A 14,783-nucleotide genomic window follows, 5' to 3' on the forward strand; every position below is an offset into this window, starting at 1 on the left:
CTTACAGATAATGATCCATTATTATTCACTTATGTAGAACATAACATGTGTGCTCATGCAGGTGAACTTGTAGCAAAGGATCTAAGCTACAGCTGTACATGTTAAACATAGAAACAGAAACACATGCAAGATGGCCGAAATACTTTACCAGTGTGATAAATCTTAGCTGTATGAAAAGCCTACCCATGCAAAACAGTAACTCATAAGCCCTGGGTAATGTGCGCAATATCTACTAGAAATGAGGACTTTCATTATAATCTCAATATGTTATAGAAATAATTTAAATGAGGAAGTAATCTTCATGAATGCATCATCTACAACTATGGGACATAGTAGACTCTCATGGAGCAATGCTATTCTCTAGGAGCTGACATAGAAAGCGTACACATATTCTGAACTGATTACATAATATCAGTTTAGCAACTTAGCATCTATCTTATTTGTGATATGATGTGAGTTGCATGGTGCTGTCTACACTGAGCCGGCAGGTGGAGGTGAGGTGGTTGCTGCTGTCTGTGCTTACGGATTTGGGGCAAAAAAAGGGGGATGTCATATGAAGGGATATGTCATGGTCACAGGCACTGCTGGGCTTTACTCCAGAGATCATCTGCACTGGGATGGGCATCAGATTTCTGATGCCAACCTCTTCCTACACTGTGCCAATCTTCAACCCTCGTCTACTCTCCTCTGTTTTCGCCCCAGGGTGAGCAACCCATGCAAAAGGAAACATTGCCAAGAAATTTAAAAAGGAATTCAGAAAAGAAACAAAGAAAACAAAACAATAATGTATGTAGTGATGTCAACACTTACATTGCATTGAGAATATTGTCACATTACAATAAATGAAAACAAGATTCTTTAGCTGTAAACATTAACATCCTTAGAAATTAACAGATATTCATTCCTGAAGGTTAGGAAAGTTATTTTACTATGTTAAAACTAGTATTAGATATTAGATTTAAGTCCATGCCCCAACAACCCATTCTCTCTCTCTCTCTCTCTCTCTCTCTCTCTCGCTCCCTAAGAGGACGCTACCTTGCTGGACTCTGGGCTTCTTGAACAAGCTGGCGGAGTGGCGCAGTTTGCATGCCCAGTTTTTGAATTTGCGAGTCCAGGATTTCTTGCTAACAGGATTTCTGATACTAGGACATGTCAGGTTTAGGCCAAAATATCCACCTCCTGCATTGTGCTTCTGGTGTCCAGGCCGGAGGGGGATCGGGTGCTGATTGGGGGGCCACGATGCGTCTCCAGTGGTACTGGTGTCAGAGTGTGGGGGTACAGCCTAGAACAGTTAAGACAATTAAGAGTGGCTGCATGGAGTTGTTCGAAACGGAGAGACACAAATATTTCACCTCAACAAATATAACAGCTTTAAATGGCGATACACTGAAATATAAACAGTAAAATAATGTAAATTCAGTATGGTGAAAAAAGATTTTTATAAAAAAAAAAAAAAAAAAATCAAAAATCTAATCTGTGGTTTTCACTCACAAGAATGGTTGGTTCTCCTGGTACAGGTGGACGCTGAAGCCCAGCCGATTCATCCTGATAGGGAGGCAGGAGAGAGGTAGGCGGGGTGGACGAGGCAGAGGTGGAGGGGAGAGATGGGCCAGGCTGTTGCTCCACAGGGCCCATCTCCACAAAGTTGCGCACTTCTGAGGAAGCTTTCCCTCCTGCGCCATCTCTCTCTGGGTCAGGGGAGGTAGAGGAGGAACGGGAGGTGGTGGGGGAGGAAGAGGAGGAAGATGAGTGAGGGGAAGTATCTGAGGAGGAGGGAGGTGGGGGGAAGGACAGGTGGTGGAGCGACTGTGGCTCAGACGACTCGTCTCCTCCTGCTGATGTGGAGGCAGCAGATGTAGGGCCAGAGGCAGCTCCCCCGGCCAGGGCTGCCCCGCTGCTGTACTCCTGATACAACAAGTTCCTCAGCTTTTCATCCAGAGTCTTTATGCGGTTATCTACAAATTCAATTTTGGGGGGGCCTTCACTGTCTGACTCGGCCACAGAGGAAGGCTGAGCAGGGGATGGTGTCATTGTGAGAGAAAGAGTGGGTACGGGGGCTTCAGCGGTGCCCAGATGGAGAGGCGGCAGAGACGAGTCAGAGGAAGGGTGGAAAGGGGTAGAGTAGCTGCATGTGTCCTCTGTGAAACTTGTCTCTCCTGCGGACACCTCTGACTCAGACATCTGTAAAGAGGACTGCTTCTGCAGCGGGAACTGCTGCTGTTTCTGGGGTGTGTCCATGGCTTTAACCATCTCTTGTTGCTGCTCAGTGTGTTGCAGCTGTTTCTGTGACTGTATATGTTTTTGTACCAGCTCAGCAGAAATCTGTGTTTGTTGTGGAATCTGCTGTTGCGGTACAGGGTTAACACTGAGCTGTGCCTGTTGTTGAAGAAACTGTTGACTAATTGACCGGGGCAGCATTTGGCTTTGATCTGGTGTTACAGCACCCATAAACAGCTGATGTTGCTGCTGCTGGAGCTGCTGTTGCACCATTTGCTGTTGCTGTAAGTGTATTGTCTGTTGCAAGTTTAACTGTTGCTGCTGCTGGAGATCAATGTGGGCCTGCTGTTGAGGCACTACAGCAGCTTGGGGTGCCATAACCTGCTGCGATATTTGTTGTAACTGAGGCTGCTGCAGCAATTGTGGGGAATACTGTGGTGTTTGCTGTTGAAGAAGTTGTTGTTGGGTCTGCTGAAGGGACATTGGTGGCAGAAACTGCTGAAGAGGCGCAGACTGTTGTAACAACTCTGTATGACCTGTCTGAGGCAGCACTTGCACCTCGGTCATCTGTTGTTGAAGTGGTATTTGTTGTTGCATTAGTTGCTGATGTTGTAACTGTGGGAGAGACTGTTGCATTGCCTGTTCCTGCTGCAGCTGAATTTGTTCTTGGTACACTTGATGTTGTGATTGTTGTTGTTGCTGTGGTGTTTCCCGCTGTATCTGTTGTGCCTGTTGTTCAAGCTGCATTGCCTGCAGTTGCTGTTGAACTACTGGTACCTGTTGCTGTAATGCAGGCTGTAGTTGTGGCTGCGGTAGTTGTGATTGTTGTGGGGCTGGTTTGTCCACCTGGGTGAGAGTCTGCTGCTGCTCCATGCCAAGTTGGCTAACTGCAGAAGAGGTCACTGCAGCAGCAGGAGGAGGGGAATGAAAAGAGGTTGACGACCGGCCCACTGCATGCACACATGACCTCGGAGCAGTTGTTACTGTATCCCCTATACTTTGACCTACAGTGGAGCAACCACTGCTTCCAGGAGGTGTGAGGACATCAGGGAGAATGGTGGTGGGTGTGGGAAACACAACAATAGGAGCAGTGGACAAGGTGGGGAAGTTAGCAGCAGGTATTGCTATTGATGAGGGAACAGTGTGAATTTGGTCAAGAGAATCTGAGGTGGGGACTGGTGGTTCAAGACCACCTGAAGCAGTGACAGGGACAGAGGCCTCGAGAGTGGAGGCTGGTGCAGAGATGCTTTCAGAGGCAGTGGTGTGAGGAGTTAGGGAAGCGGTGGCTGAGGGGACCATGGAGGCAGGGGCTGAGACAGTGGAGACTGGAGGGGAAGTGGCAGAAAGGGTGGAGCAGGGGGGAAAGGCCATGCCCGTCAAGGACTCCAGACTCTGGGATGCTTCACTTTCTACAGCCGCAGAGAGGAACACATAGTTAGTTTCTGTTATGCTGTCATGTCAGTCATATTAATAAGCCACAGTATTAAAAGTGACCTGGGTAGAGCTTACCTTTCTCTGTTTGAGGAGACTGAGGTATCATCATCTCTGCAGTGGGTGGTGGCGTGCCTGCTCCCTGACTCGATAGAGAGTCTCTATGGCGGATGGTCTGGTTAATAAAGAAGCGCCAGCGTCCCACTGGAGAGGAATGGGGCACTGAGTCCACTAAAAATCATAAAGACAATTTACTACACATAACATGTTAGGTTATATAATGTACAGCATTTTCTCATACTGTAATGACACTTTTTTGTGACTAAGAAACAATATATTCCTAACTCACCTGAAGAGCTAGTGGGAGTGCTCACATGCAACTGGTCAGTTGATCCAGTCTAATAAATACATAAAGATTCAAATCCATCGTTATTCAATCAAAAACAAAAAAATACGAGAGGGGAGAAGGTGATAGATGGAAGTATGGAAATCAAAATACCTGTGAATGTGTTTGAAGAATTTCGTGAGCTTTCTTAACTGTGGCTCTAAGCTCTTCAACAAATGTCTCTTTCTCTACATCAAGGACAAAGTCCTCTTCCACCTACAAACACAATGTAACCAAACAACAATTATTATTGCATAGACATTTTTACCAGTAATTCAGACGATGGTAATCCATAAGCAGCCTACCATGTAGTCAGCTATGTCCTCTGGTGCATCCCCTTCAATGTCAAACTTAAATGTCACCATCTTGTTGGTATGGGTTTCCAACTGGCATTCCACCATATTGTCCCCACTGCCCGACACCTAGGTAGGACAACACAAATTTACAATATATAGCTGTAATCTATTAGCACACGTAATTTAGCAATATAAGGAGTTATTTCTTGTAGCTTTTTCACCTGGAGCATGCTCAGTTGAAACTGATGTGAAATTTTGTCAGACCTCTGACAGGAAGCTCTCATTTGTGTCTTTAATTTCTCAAACTTCCCATTGGCTAAGAGCTGAAATGTTTCTTCTCCATTAGCTGGAACAGACCTGTGGGTGACAAAGTAGTGGTGTTGTTACACATCATGATAAAAATTACAGGACCCAGAGCGAGACACTGACCACATACTGTAACTGCATTGTCTGTAAGTCTCTGAAAATGTGTATATGTAATATATAGATTTAGTAACGGCATACTGTACATTTATAACACAAAAACATAAATCTAAATGCATTATATATTATACATACAGAGATGTTGACAACTATGTGTGTAATGTCGATACGGACAAGCAATGGGCCTCGTGCAAGAACCACATGTCCAAACTTGTTCTTATGTACAAGTTATTTATAAGAATATGTGGCATGAACACATTTTCTCTTATGTTGTCCAGACCTGTCGTATGAGTCCTGTGCAAAGACAAGTCTACTTTTTTTTAAATATGCAACATACGCAGACTTAATGCAAAATTATATTCTGTTTAACATGTCATCATCTTGCAATGCCAATTTACTGAGACATTATTTATGTCACAGTGCAGCCCTGCTCTGATAAAACGTTGTTGTAAGCTGTACTATTAATATGTTCTTACAAGTTTGGGTCCTCTAACTACTGACACTGCAAAACAACGTACTGTTGGGTTATTTGATATTTTTGTGAATAAAACAGGCAGCCTTTACAGGGCAATTTTAGGGTGTAGGTTAGGCAAATTATAAAATATCACAAATGTGCCCTTTCTCATTAACAGGTGGTATTCATCAATTAAGAGAGTTTCGTGAATCCAACTTGGAACTTGCATTAGCAAGCCTCACAGCAAAAAATAAGAGAGGTTTAATGTGTTTACACTTCTAGAAGTCCAATTACACTTTACAAATCAAATTGTTTTGCACTTTTAAGCTGCTTTTTTCAATTAAATCTTTCAGAATATCTCCTTATCAGTACTCATATAGTGTTAATCATTACGGATAAACATACTGAGTGATTGGACATGCAACGAGAACAATCAGAAAAACAGAGTTAACATCAGACGGTAACGATATCAGACATACCCTAATGAAGAATGATGTTCTGTACTTGACAGGTACGGACCATCCTGTAGAGTAACATGAATACAGGCACAAAGTATGCAGGTATAAGGAACAAAAGACACAAAAAAAACATTAGCAACATCAGATGCAAGTAAAGCTATAATGTAATAATGGATATTGAATTTATTAACAAATGTACTGCTATGAATATACTGATGTTTTAAAATGAAACACTTGTTAGTTTGAATTCAAAAGACAAAGTCAAAGCCTTTTCATATAATTAGATAGCAGTACTCTCAATCATTCTGCCAGTATGTCAGCAAAGTAAAATAATTTCCTTATTAATACAGCCAACTTTCATTCTTCCTGTACCTGAGCAATGCCCAGCAGGGAAAGGTCACAGTCTTGCAGCGATGCTTGGGGCAGTTTGGGGGCATTAGAGTCAAGCGGTTGTAGAGCAGTGACAGGTGGAGGGGAGGTGGGTATAAAGTAGGCCTGCCCTGGTAAGGTTACCTGGGCCGGTGGCGGAGACGTAGGCAGCTCTGGCACAGGGGAAGCAGCGGGATGGTGGGATGGTAGGAATGGAAGAAGTGGTAGTGATGTTGGGGGACATGAGGTATGAGACGGGCTGAGGGGCATTTGTTGTGCAGGAGAGACAGCATGGGGTAGCACAGACTGTTCAGCAATAGGTGTCTCAGTGTGTGTCTGAACATGTGTCTGCAATTGGGAGTTTGTTTGGCCCTGAATGCTAGTTTGTGAGTGTGTGAGGGCTGGCAGCATCTGCTTGACTTGGTGCTGCAGAGATGGAGGGGCCCCTGCCACTATCTGTGCAGAAGGATGCGTCATCAGATGTGAAGCAGGTGGACACTGTGAGGGCAGCTGACCGTCGTCAAGGGCTGTCAAAGCCTGCTTCATAGGAAGTGGTTGCTGGATGGGAGTTTGGATGGGCTGTGCCAGTATCTGGGCCTGTGCAGGAGGTGGAGCTAGTGGTTGCTGCGCTTGAGAAAGCTTCTGTAGCTGTTGCTGGTAATGCACAGTAGACTGAGGCATAGGAGGCTGGGAGATGGACTGAATGACTGAAGGGTCAGCAGTGCCTCCTAGGGGCTGCTGCTGGGCCTGAACAACTGGGTGTAGTGTTGTTTGGCCTTGAACATAGGCTTTTCCAGCCTGCGGCACAGGATGAGGAATGGCAACAAAGTTTGCAGGGTCAATTACAGAATTGAGGCAATCTGTTGTTGTTCCAACACTTCCAGCTGAGCCAGGAGACCGAATCATCTGATGAAACTGCAGAACTGGCTCTTGTTGCTGCTGCTGTTGTGTCACATGAGTTGCATCCTGTTGTACAGACGACATGGCTTGGTGGGTAGGCCGAGAAACATACTGAGGAGTCAAAAGACCAGCAGTAGCCTGAGCATGCATTTGACTAGGTGACTGGCCTTGAGTTTGTTGCTGGAGCTGGGACTGCATGAGTCCTGGCATTTGAGCATTTTGCTGAACAAGAGTCTCATGTTGGATCTGACTGGGAATTGAGGTAATTGCAGCTGGAGGGTGGACAGTAGCTTGGTTTTGCTGGCCCATCATCTGAATGTCCACAGTTGGGCCCTGACCATGTGGTGGCTGGGACTGACCAATTGTCAGGTGCAGAGGCTGAGTCTGGATTATTGGCTGAGCAGTTACCTGGCTCTGTGTGAGTGTGGCAGGTCCTGGGTAACTTGTCTGTAGAGGAATTTGCTGGGCCTGGATGACGTGAGTCTGTTGCTGGATCACTGCCGCAGGAGGAGATACTTGGGCCTCAATCATAGCCTGAGCTGCTTGGACTGTGGACTGGGCTATAAATTGGACTGGGACCTGGTTCTGGGGATGAGCCTCACTTTGTCCTTGCTGGGAAAGGACTTGAGCTGGGACAACAGCAGACGTCTGAACAGGGATGTGCGTAGTCTGAATGGCCATGGGTACCTGGGCCTGTGATAATTTTTGAGTTTGGTGCTGAATCATCTCAGTGCCGGCTGGCATATGGGGTTCCATTACAGAGGCCTGATGCTGCGGCTGGGAAACAAATGCTTGCTGCTGCTGGATCAATGCTGCTTGCTGCTGTTGCTCCATCACTTGCTGCTGTGTGAGAGCGGTATGAGGTGTAAACTGAGTGGCGTTTAGTTTTGGGAGGCACGTGTGCTGCATATCAGTTGGTTGCTGCTGAATCTGCTGCTTACTGTTACTTTGTGGAATTGGGACAGTCTCTTGCTTCTCAGTTTGCTGAAGTTGGATAATGGCTGCTTGTTGCTGCTGCCCTTGAATTTGTTGCTGCATCAAAGCCTGTTGCTGGAATCTCTCTGCTTGTTGTTGTTGTAACAGGACTTGTTGCTGATGCTGTTGCTCAAACTGTTGTTGCAACAGAGCTTGCTGCTGCTGCTCGATCTGCTGTTTGAGTTGCACTTGTTGCTGCTCATGCTGCTGTTGCTGTAGCTGAGCTTTCTGTTGTAGCTGATGATGTTGTAAAATAGCCTGCTGTTGCAGATGCTGTTGTATTAGTGCTTGTTGCTGTTGTTGTTCCATTTGTCGGAGTAAGGCTTGCTGATGCAATTGTTCCGCTTGCTGTTGAGTCTGCTGGGGTTGCTGCTGCAATACAATTTGTTGCTGCTGTTGTCCACTTTGTTGTTGCTTCTCTGGTTCTTTTTGTATTCCACTTTGGTGTTGTCCAATTTGTTGATAAAACTCATTCTGCTGCTTTTGCTGTGAAGGAGGCTGCTGTTGTTGCTGCTCTAACTGATGTTGTAAAAGTGCTTGTTGTGGTTGCTGTTGTTGTACAAGACCTTGCTGTTGCTGCTGCTTCTCGTGTTGCTGATGAATAACAGCTTGCTGTTGTTGTTGATCCAATAATTGCTTGTGTATAAGCACTTGCTGCTGCTCCAGTTGTTGTTGTTGTAGTTGGGTCTGTTGTTGTTGCTGCTGTTGAAGCAGTGCTTTTTGTTGCTGCTGATCAAGCTGTTGCTGGACGTACGTCTGATGTTGCTCGAGTAGTAAAGCTTGTTGCTGTTGTAACAGAGTTTGCTGAAGCTGTTGTCGCAGTTGTGGTTGTATCATGGTCTGTTCACGAGGATCCCCTGTTGGTTGTGGTTTGTAAGTCGGAGGCTGTGGCAATGACACAGCTCGCTGCTCCATCCCTGTGTGTTTAGGTAATACTTGCTGCTGAGAAGTCGTTTGGACAAGTGGAACAGGCTGCTGTACATAGATCTGCTGCTGAGGCTCATGTTGATGGTTCTGGACAGCTATAGCTGAAAGGCTCTGTGGATGATGTTCCGTTGGTGGCTGAGTCGCACTAACTTGTTGTTGATCGAGCAGAGTGGCCTGGGCCTCCATTTGCTGTTGCGGCTGCTGCTGAAGGGTGGTGGTCTGGGGATCCATCGCTATCTGTTGTTGTTGGACAATAGTCTGCTGAGGGATCATGACAGGCTGTGTTTGCTGGGGTGCTGCATGGGGTATGATGTCAGTGAGCTGCATGGGAGTGGCAGGGGGTTGGGTCTGCTGAGCGAGGGGCACAATAGTCCCCCCTAGTCCAGCAGGATCATTGACTGATATGGATGTAGTGAGAACATTAGTGGGTGCTTGTGGGGAAACAGGAGGTATGTATGACTGTGAGGGGGCCAATGACCCATGGGGGGTGGCAGTTTGAAATGAATCTGATGGGAATGTTTGTGACTACTCAGCGATAATGACAGAATGATGATTGGTGTTGAAAGAAGAGGGAAAAGAAAGTGGTGAAAAAATTAGGTAAGAATTAGCTTTGGCAAGGAGGATAAATTATCAACACAATTAATGTTAACAGGGTTTCCCACAGGGTTTTATAGCGCAGGTGTACAGACTGCACAGCTTAAGTTAGAAAAAGTAAATACATTTTAATGAAGTAAAACATTAACGCTCAGGTAAAAAGAGCAGAGGCACTGTTTCACACGGCACGTCTATACAGCAGGTTTAATTGAGAGGAAATGTGACCATTACATATCACCAACTAACTAATCTCCCAGGGGAAACCCTGTACAACATACAGTCAGATGGTCAATCTCAGAGCATTAAGAGAATGATTTGTGGTTGGATAAATAGTTATTTAAAGGTAAAGAACCCAAAATGTAATTAAGTAGTGGAGCCATAGCTTTACTTCCATTGACAATAACAATAATTCAATTAAATGTTGTAGCCACAGTGTAAATATGGGTTTTAATTTTAATACTAATTAGTTTCATCACCATTTTTACCTGAAACATTTGTTGAGGGACACTTTGTGATACCTGTGGAACCATGGTACTGGGCTGAAGATATGTCTGACCAACAGGTCCCCCTCCACTTTGGCCTACGGACATGCAAGACATACTAACGCTCTGACCAATAGGCACATTTGGAACACTTCCACTCTCACCAATTGGGAGCATTTGAGGATGAGTCAATGCGCCAGTAGTCTAAAGAGCAGGAAAATAGTTAATGAACAATGTGATTTATCAAAACAAAGATTCCAAACAGTGATCAATTTATCAGTTTGGTGTGATTTATGAACGAGAAGAAAACAAGGTATAGACGTACAGATGCCGTAGGGGGGAGAGTATTCTGAGAGTGGGTGTATGATTCCCCTTGTTGGGAGTACGCCTGGCTCTGTCCACTTGCATAAGATTCACAGCTGGCAGACCCAATGCTCTCACCTTCTGAGTGAAAGACAATTTTAAAAAAGAAAAAGGAATGTAAAAACGTATTAACTCGAAGTGTACCTCCTTATAAAATACTGTTGTATGAAATATATAATGAAGGTGCATACTCTACCTGGCAGACTAAGGTTTGTCCCACTGAAAATGTGTTGCTGCATGACATGCTGGTCCACTTCAGCCAGCTCTTCAGATTCCTGCACTCCTCCTCCTCCTCCTCCTCCTCCTCCTCCTCCTCCTCCGGTCTGTCCAGCTGCCCCTGGCCCCAGTGAGGATGGGCAGGATGGATGAGAAAAGGTGTAGGAGGTGAGAGTGGGGTCTCTTTTTTCTTCGAAGCCTTGCTGCTGCTGGAAGAGCTGCTGCTGTCGACGCTCCCGCGACTTTTTGATCAGATTTACACGGTCCCGGATGGATTTTCCCACCACCTTGGCATCACTCTCATGGAAGAATCCTGACTTCACCTGAGAGGGAGAGGGAGGGAGGGAGAGAGCGAGAGAGAGAGAGAGAGAGAGAGAGAGAGAGAGAGAGAGAGAGAGAGAGAGAAAGAGAGAGAGTTATTAATGGTTAGAGGAGGGCTGAGGGAATCTAGGTCAGCAGGAGGTGCCTTGAAATGGCTGGTAAATTAGGGATTTCCCTCATTACCTTTCTGCAACCTTTTAAGAATCAAAACCTTTTTCCAGTCCACCTTATCCCACACTGTACCCTCACACAAACCCAGTTTTCTACTACATAAATCTCACCATCTCTAGAGCCACCTCCTCAGCGCTATCATTCTCCAGGTCGTAGCTGAACTCGATGGCCTCGTTGTCTTTGTGCTTCCCCTTTAGCTTCTTGGGCTCTTCAACCCAAATCCGGAGAGCTAGACAGTCCTGGGTGCCTGTGTCCTCCTCTGCCAACTCAACCCGGACCCCTGTGTCCTCCCCAAAGAATGCGTGGTTAAGGAGGTCTCGGATTGAGAGCCTGTCAAGAGAGAGACAACAAAAGGAGCAGGGATGGTGAAACAGGCATCAGCATGTTTTATGATCCTGATCAGGAATTCAGCATGAGACAATGTAGTATATTATGCAATGAAAGTAAAACCTGTTTACCTCTGACTCTTGTTCTGACGAATGCAGCATTCTATGATCTCTTTGATTTCTGGGTCATTCACTTTATCAAAGCTGGCTGGCTTTATACCCTGCACAAAAATAAATGGGAAATTCATTTAGGGGAAATGATGGAATTAGATTCTGGGATATTGTATATAATCATTGAAGACATTGAGTTTGGATCTCACTTCAATAAACTGTTAAAGAATAAGTTTACACATGTCATCACCACAAATGAGTTGAGTTTGTCTGAGATTATTGCAGTCAAAGAGACTCACACTTGTGACTTTGCGATAGATCTGAGCAGCATTTTGGCACTCAGAGTAGGGGTATTCTGAGGTGGCCATCTCCAGCATGCACATCCCGAAGGCGTAGACATCCACAGACTCATCATAGTGCTCCTCATACATCTCTGGAGCCATGAACTCTGGCGTTCCTGTTAAGACCAGACGATAGTTCACAGTCAATTACAAGCAGAACAGCTGAATACTATTTCACCACTGTCACTGTTACAATCTGTATTTACTGTCACATAACAATGTCCGCAGAGCACTAATGCCCCAAAGTCCTCGGAGGAATGGAAACTCTGATAACAATCTTCCTCGGGATTGCTCTTGCTTCCGGGGTCAAACTTTATTGAGCTAAATGGCACTCACAGAGCATTGCTTTAAGTTCTCTAACATCTCATCAGTGGTCTATGTTTGCATTAAGTGCGGCCCACATGGATTTTAAAGTGACTCTGTCAATAATAATCTATACCTCCAGGCAGCTGATGACCTCTGTATAAATCTGAACAGTGCTGAATGCAGAGAAAAGTATATTTAAAGGCCCTGACTCAGTTTACTGGTGTAGCTTCTCCATGCCTGGCATTGCTCTCAGAAGTTCACAGGGTTCCTAAATATTTTACATTTAAAAATTCCATACTTTTCCAGACTCAAAAATGTCCAGATTGCTCGGGACATTTTGTTGATCATATTTGAGCATCCCTAAGTGCAGAGGATGCTGTGACAAGACTACAGTGCTTTTTGCCCTTTGCAAATGGCTTACAATTGCCGCCTCCCCCATGTTGGAGATGTTGGACAAATTTACCCATTGTGGCCATTCAGTGCACTCCTACGCAGAAAGTTGGACAACGTTCCACTGTCAAACATATGGCGCTTTGGGCAGAGCTGTTTTGTGACGAACCAGCGGAGACGCAGCTCCGTGAAGGAGTGTGCGTTCAGCTGCATTCCATTCTTCTAACATTGCTTTTCAACGACATCAAGCTCGCTCTAGCCCACGCTCTTTTACACAGTTATATACATTTTGGCTGCGCTGGGGGGCCGCTGATTTTTTTATAAATTCTGAATTTTATATTTTAGAAAACAGAATAGGAGTAATAGCCTGGAAACACAATTTGTTTTCCATATACTCTTCCTTTTTCCATACTTAAACAGACTACTAAAAAGAAAAACAATTTCCTACTTTTCCATACTGCATAGGAACCCTAGAGGTAGTTGGTCTACTTACCAATGACACTCTTGGCAAAGGAGGTTCGCATAAGAGTGGCCAGTCCCAGGTCACCTATCTTGACCGAGCCTGTGGGGCCTGTTATAAAGATGTTGTCACACTTAAGGTCCCGGTGGACTATTGGAGGAGTCCTGGTGTGAAGGAAGTGAAGGCCCTTCAGGATTTGCCGACACCAGCTCCTCAGGACCTTGGGTTTCATCACTTTAAAGCGCTTCAGGTAACTGTGCAGAGAGATAGAGCAGGATTTTGTAGTGGAAACAAAGAAAACTGTAATCAGCCACTGATGATAGCTAGATAGCTAGATCCCATGAGAGACAAAACCCTCTCATAAATACCTTTGAATTTCAATGCTATTGAGCAGCACTTGAAAAATCAACACCATGCGTTGATATTTCCTTACTATGAAGGCAGGTATACAGCTATTGTTTTGCACTGCAGCTACAATTGACACTGCAACAGATGACATAAGTGAGAGTAAATACTTTACATTTTCTAGGCCTTTCATAGATATAAATCATGATGTATACTGTATATCAGCTTTGTTTTTTTTGGTAATTTTAAGTGCGCCATACATTTTATAACAATTTGCAGTACAGAGCTGCTGCCTATGAGTGACATTTACTCTAATGGGTGTAGTGACATGACTGGCTGAAACATCGAAACTAAACAACACAAAAATAGTGATCTGTCATAGAGTGAAGAGCAATAGAAAAGAGGAGGTTGAGCTAACGTTTTCAGTGTTCCTGAAGTCATGAGTTCTGTGACCAGTACGATGCACTTCTTGCCACGGAGCACAGACTCCCAGGAATCATAGAAGCGGACGATGTTGGGGTGCTGGAGCCCCTTCAGCATCTCGGCCTCCTCCTTGAAGCGTTGCTGCTCTGCCTTGGTCAGCTTGCGGTCCTGAAGTGAGAGGTACACAACAAGTTATATGGCGTGACTATGAACATGGCTGAAGCTCTGGCTTCCCCAGAGCTTTCGAGGTTATGATTCCTATACTCTGTCAATTACACAACTGCAAACACTGTTACTGCCACTAGATGGTGCTAGCAATACAGCGTTGCATTAGTGCTGAGACAACACCCAACCCTTAGCTTTATAAAACAAATTTCTACTGCATCTGCCACACATCCCCAGTATGGCGGCCAGAATGGACATGACAGAAATCCAGTTCACTGGCATAGGCAGCATCCCACAGGAACAAACACAGCCATTGACTTATCCCTCTGTCAAACACTGGTGCATAGGTTATTTATAAAGACGGTAGAGTCTTGTATGCTATGCAGAGAAGGTGCTCTGTTCTGCAGTTTAAAAAAAAATACACACAATATCATGTCTCGTATTGCTTGTGTATTCTTACGTAGTCTTCTATTTTCTTAAACTCTTGGTGCTCTCATCAATAACATCAGCTGTATTCAGACAAAAAAAAACAACTATCTTTTAAATTCCATATATAATATCAACAGGAAATAGCATTTATGATATGCAAGTGATGCACTTGTGATATTACATTGAAGAATCAAACAGTCCTCACAATGAAAGCATTTTAATGTGGAGGAAATGCTGAAAGGCTCTACGAAGTCAGTGTGTATTTTTAGACTTGTCACAAGCAACTGTTGTTGTTGTCTGTTATTTCCATGTGTACAAACAATAACAAAGCATTTCAGGTGTGTGGTCTTTTGACCTTTGTTGATCTTGTGACCTGCTGTGTGAGGAAATTTTTTGATGATATTGAAGAGTATAAATAGAAAAAAACACTTAACAATGGTTAAAGGTTGTGCATTTAACAACAGACAACCTTTAACCATTTATGTGAAAGCAAAATACTGTATAA

The 14,783-nt window shown here is 44.6% G+C and overlaps 1 protein-coding gene across 1 annotated transcript in view; it reads right to left on the reverse strand.

Moving 5' to 3' along the window:
* The window catches only part of wnk3 (WNK lysine deficient protein kinase 3), a 36,639-nt gene that overhangs the window by 5,609 nt on the left and 16,247 nt on the right, over window positions 1-14,783 (reverse strand). Inside the window, exons 3-19 of the mRNA XM_068732716.1 lie at window positions 13,680-13,852; window positions 12,950-13,170; window positions 11,719-11,876; window positions 11,441-11,529; window positions 11,093-11,312; window positions 10,471-10,813; window positions 10,237-10,355; window positions 9,915-10,115; window positions 6,037-9,360; window positions 5,686-5,729; window positions 4,551-4,686; window positions 4,339-4,455; window positions 4,148-4,249; window positions 3,998-4,046; window positions 3,727-3,879; window positions 1,492-3,626; window positions 1,036-1,282 (exon numbers count right to left, since the gene is read on the reverse strand). Coding sequence (XP_068588817.1) covers window positions 1,036-1,282; window positions 1,492-3,626; window positions 3,727-3,879; window positions 3,998-4,046; window positions 4,148-4,249; window positions 4,339-4,455; window positions 4,551-4,686; window positions 5,686-5,729; window positions 6,037-9,360; window positions 9,915-10,115; window positions 10,237-10,355; window positions 10,471-10,813; window positions 11,093-11,312; window positions 11,441-11,529; window positions 11,719-11,876; window positions 12,950-13,170; window positions 13,680-13,852 — 7,831 coding nt within the window. The remainder of the gene's footprint in view (window positions 1-1,035; window positions 1,283-1,491; window positions 3,627-3,726; window positions 3,880-3,997; window positions 4,047-4,147; window positions 4,250-4,338; window positions 4,456-4,550; window positions 4,687-5,685; window positions 5,730-6,036; window positions 9,361-9,914; window positions 10,116-10,236; window positions 10,356-10,470; window positions 10,814-11,092; window positions 11,313-11,440; window positions 11,530-11,718; window positions 11,877-12,949; window positions 13,171-13,679; window positions 13,853-14,783) is intronic.

The sequence above is a fragment of the Cebidichthys violaceus genome, unplaced genomic scaffold, assembly GCF_023349555.1.
Source record: "Cebidichthys violaceus isolate CVI_PGR_0920_01 unplaced genomic scaffold, fCebVio1.0.p SCAF_6, whole genome shotgun sequence".
NCBI lineage: Eukaryota > Metazoa > Chordata > Actinopteri > Perciformes > Stichaeidae > Cebidichthys > Cebidichthys violaceus.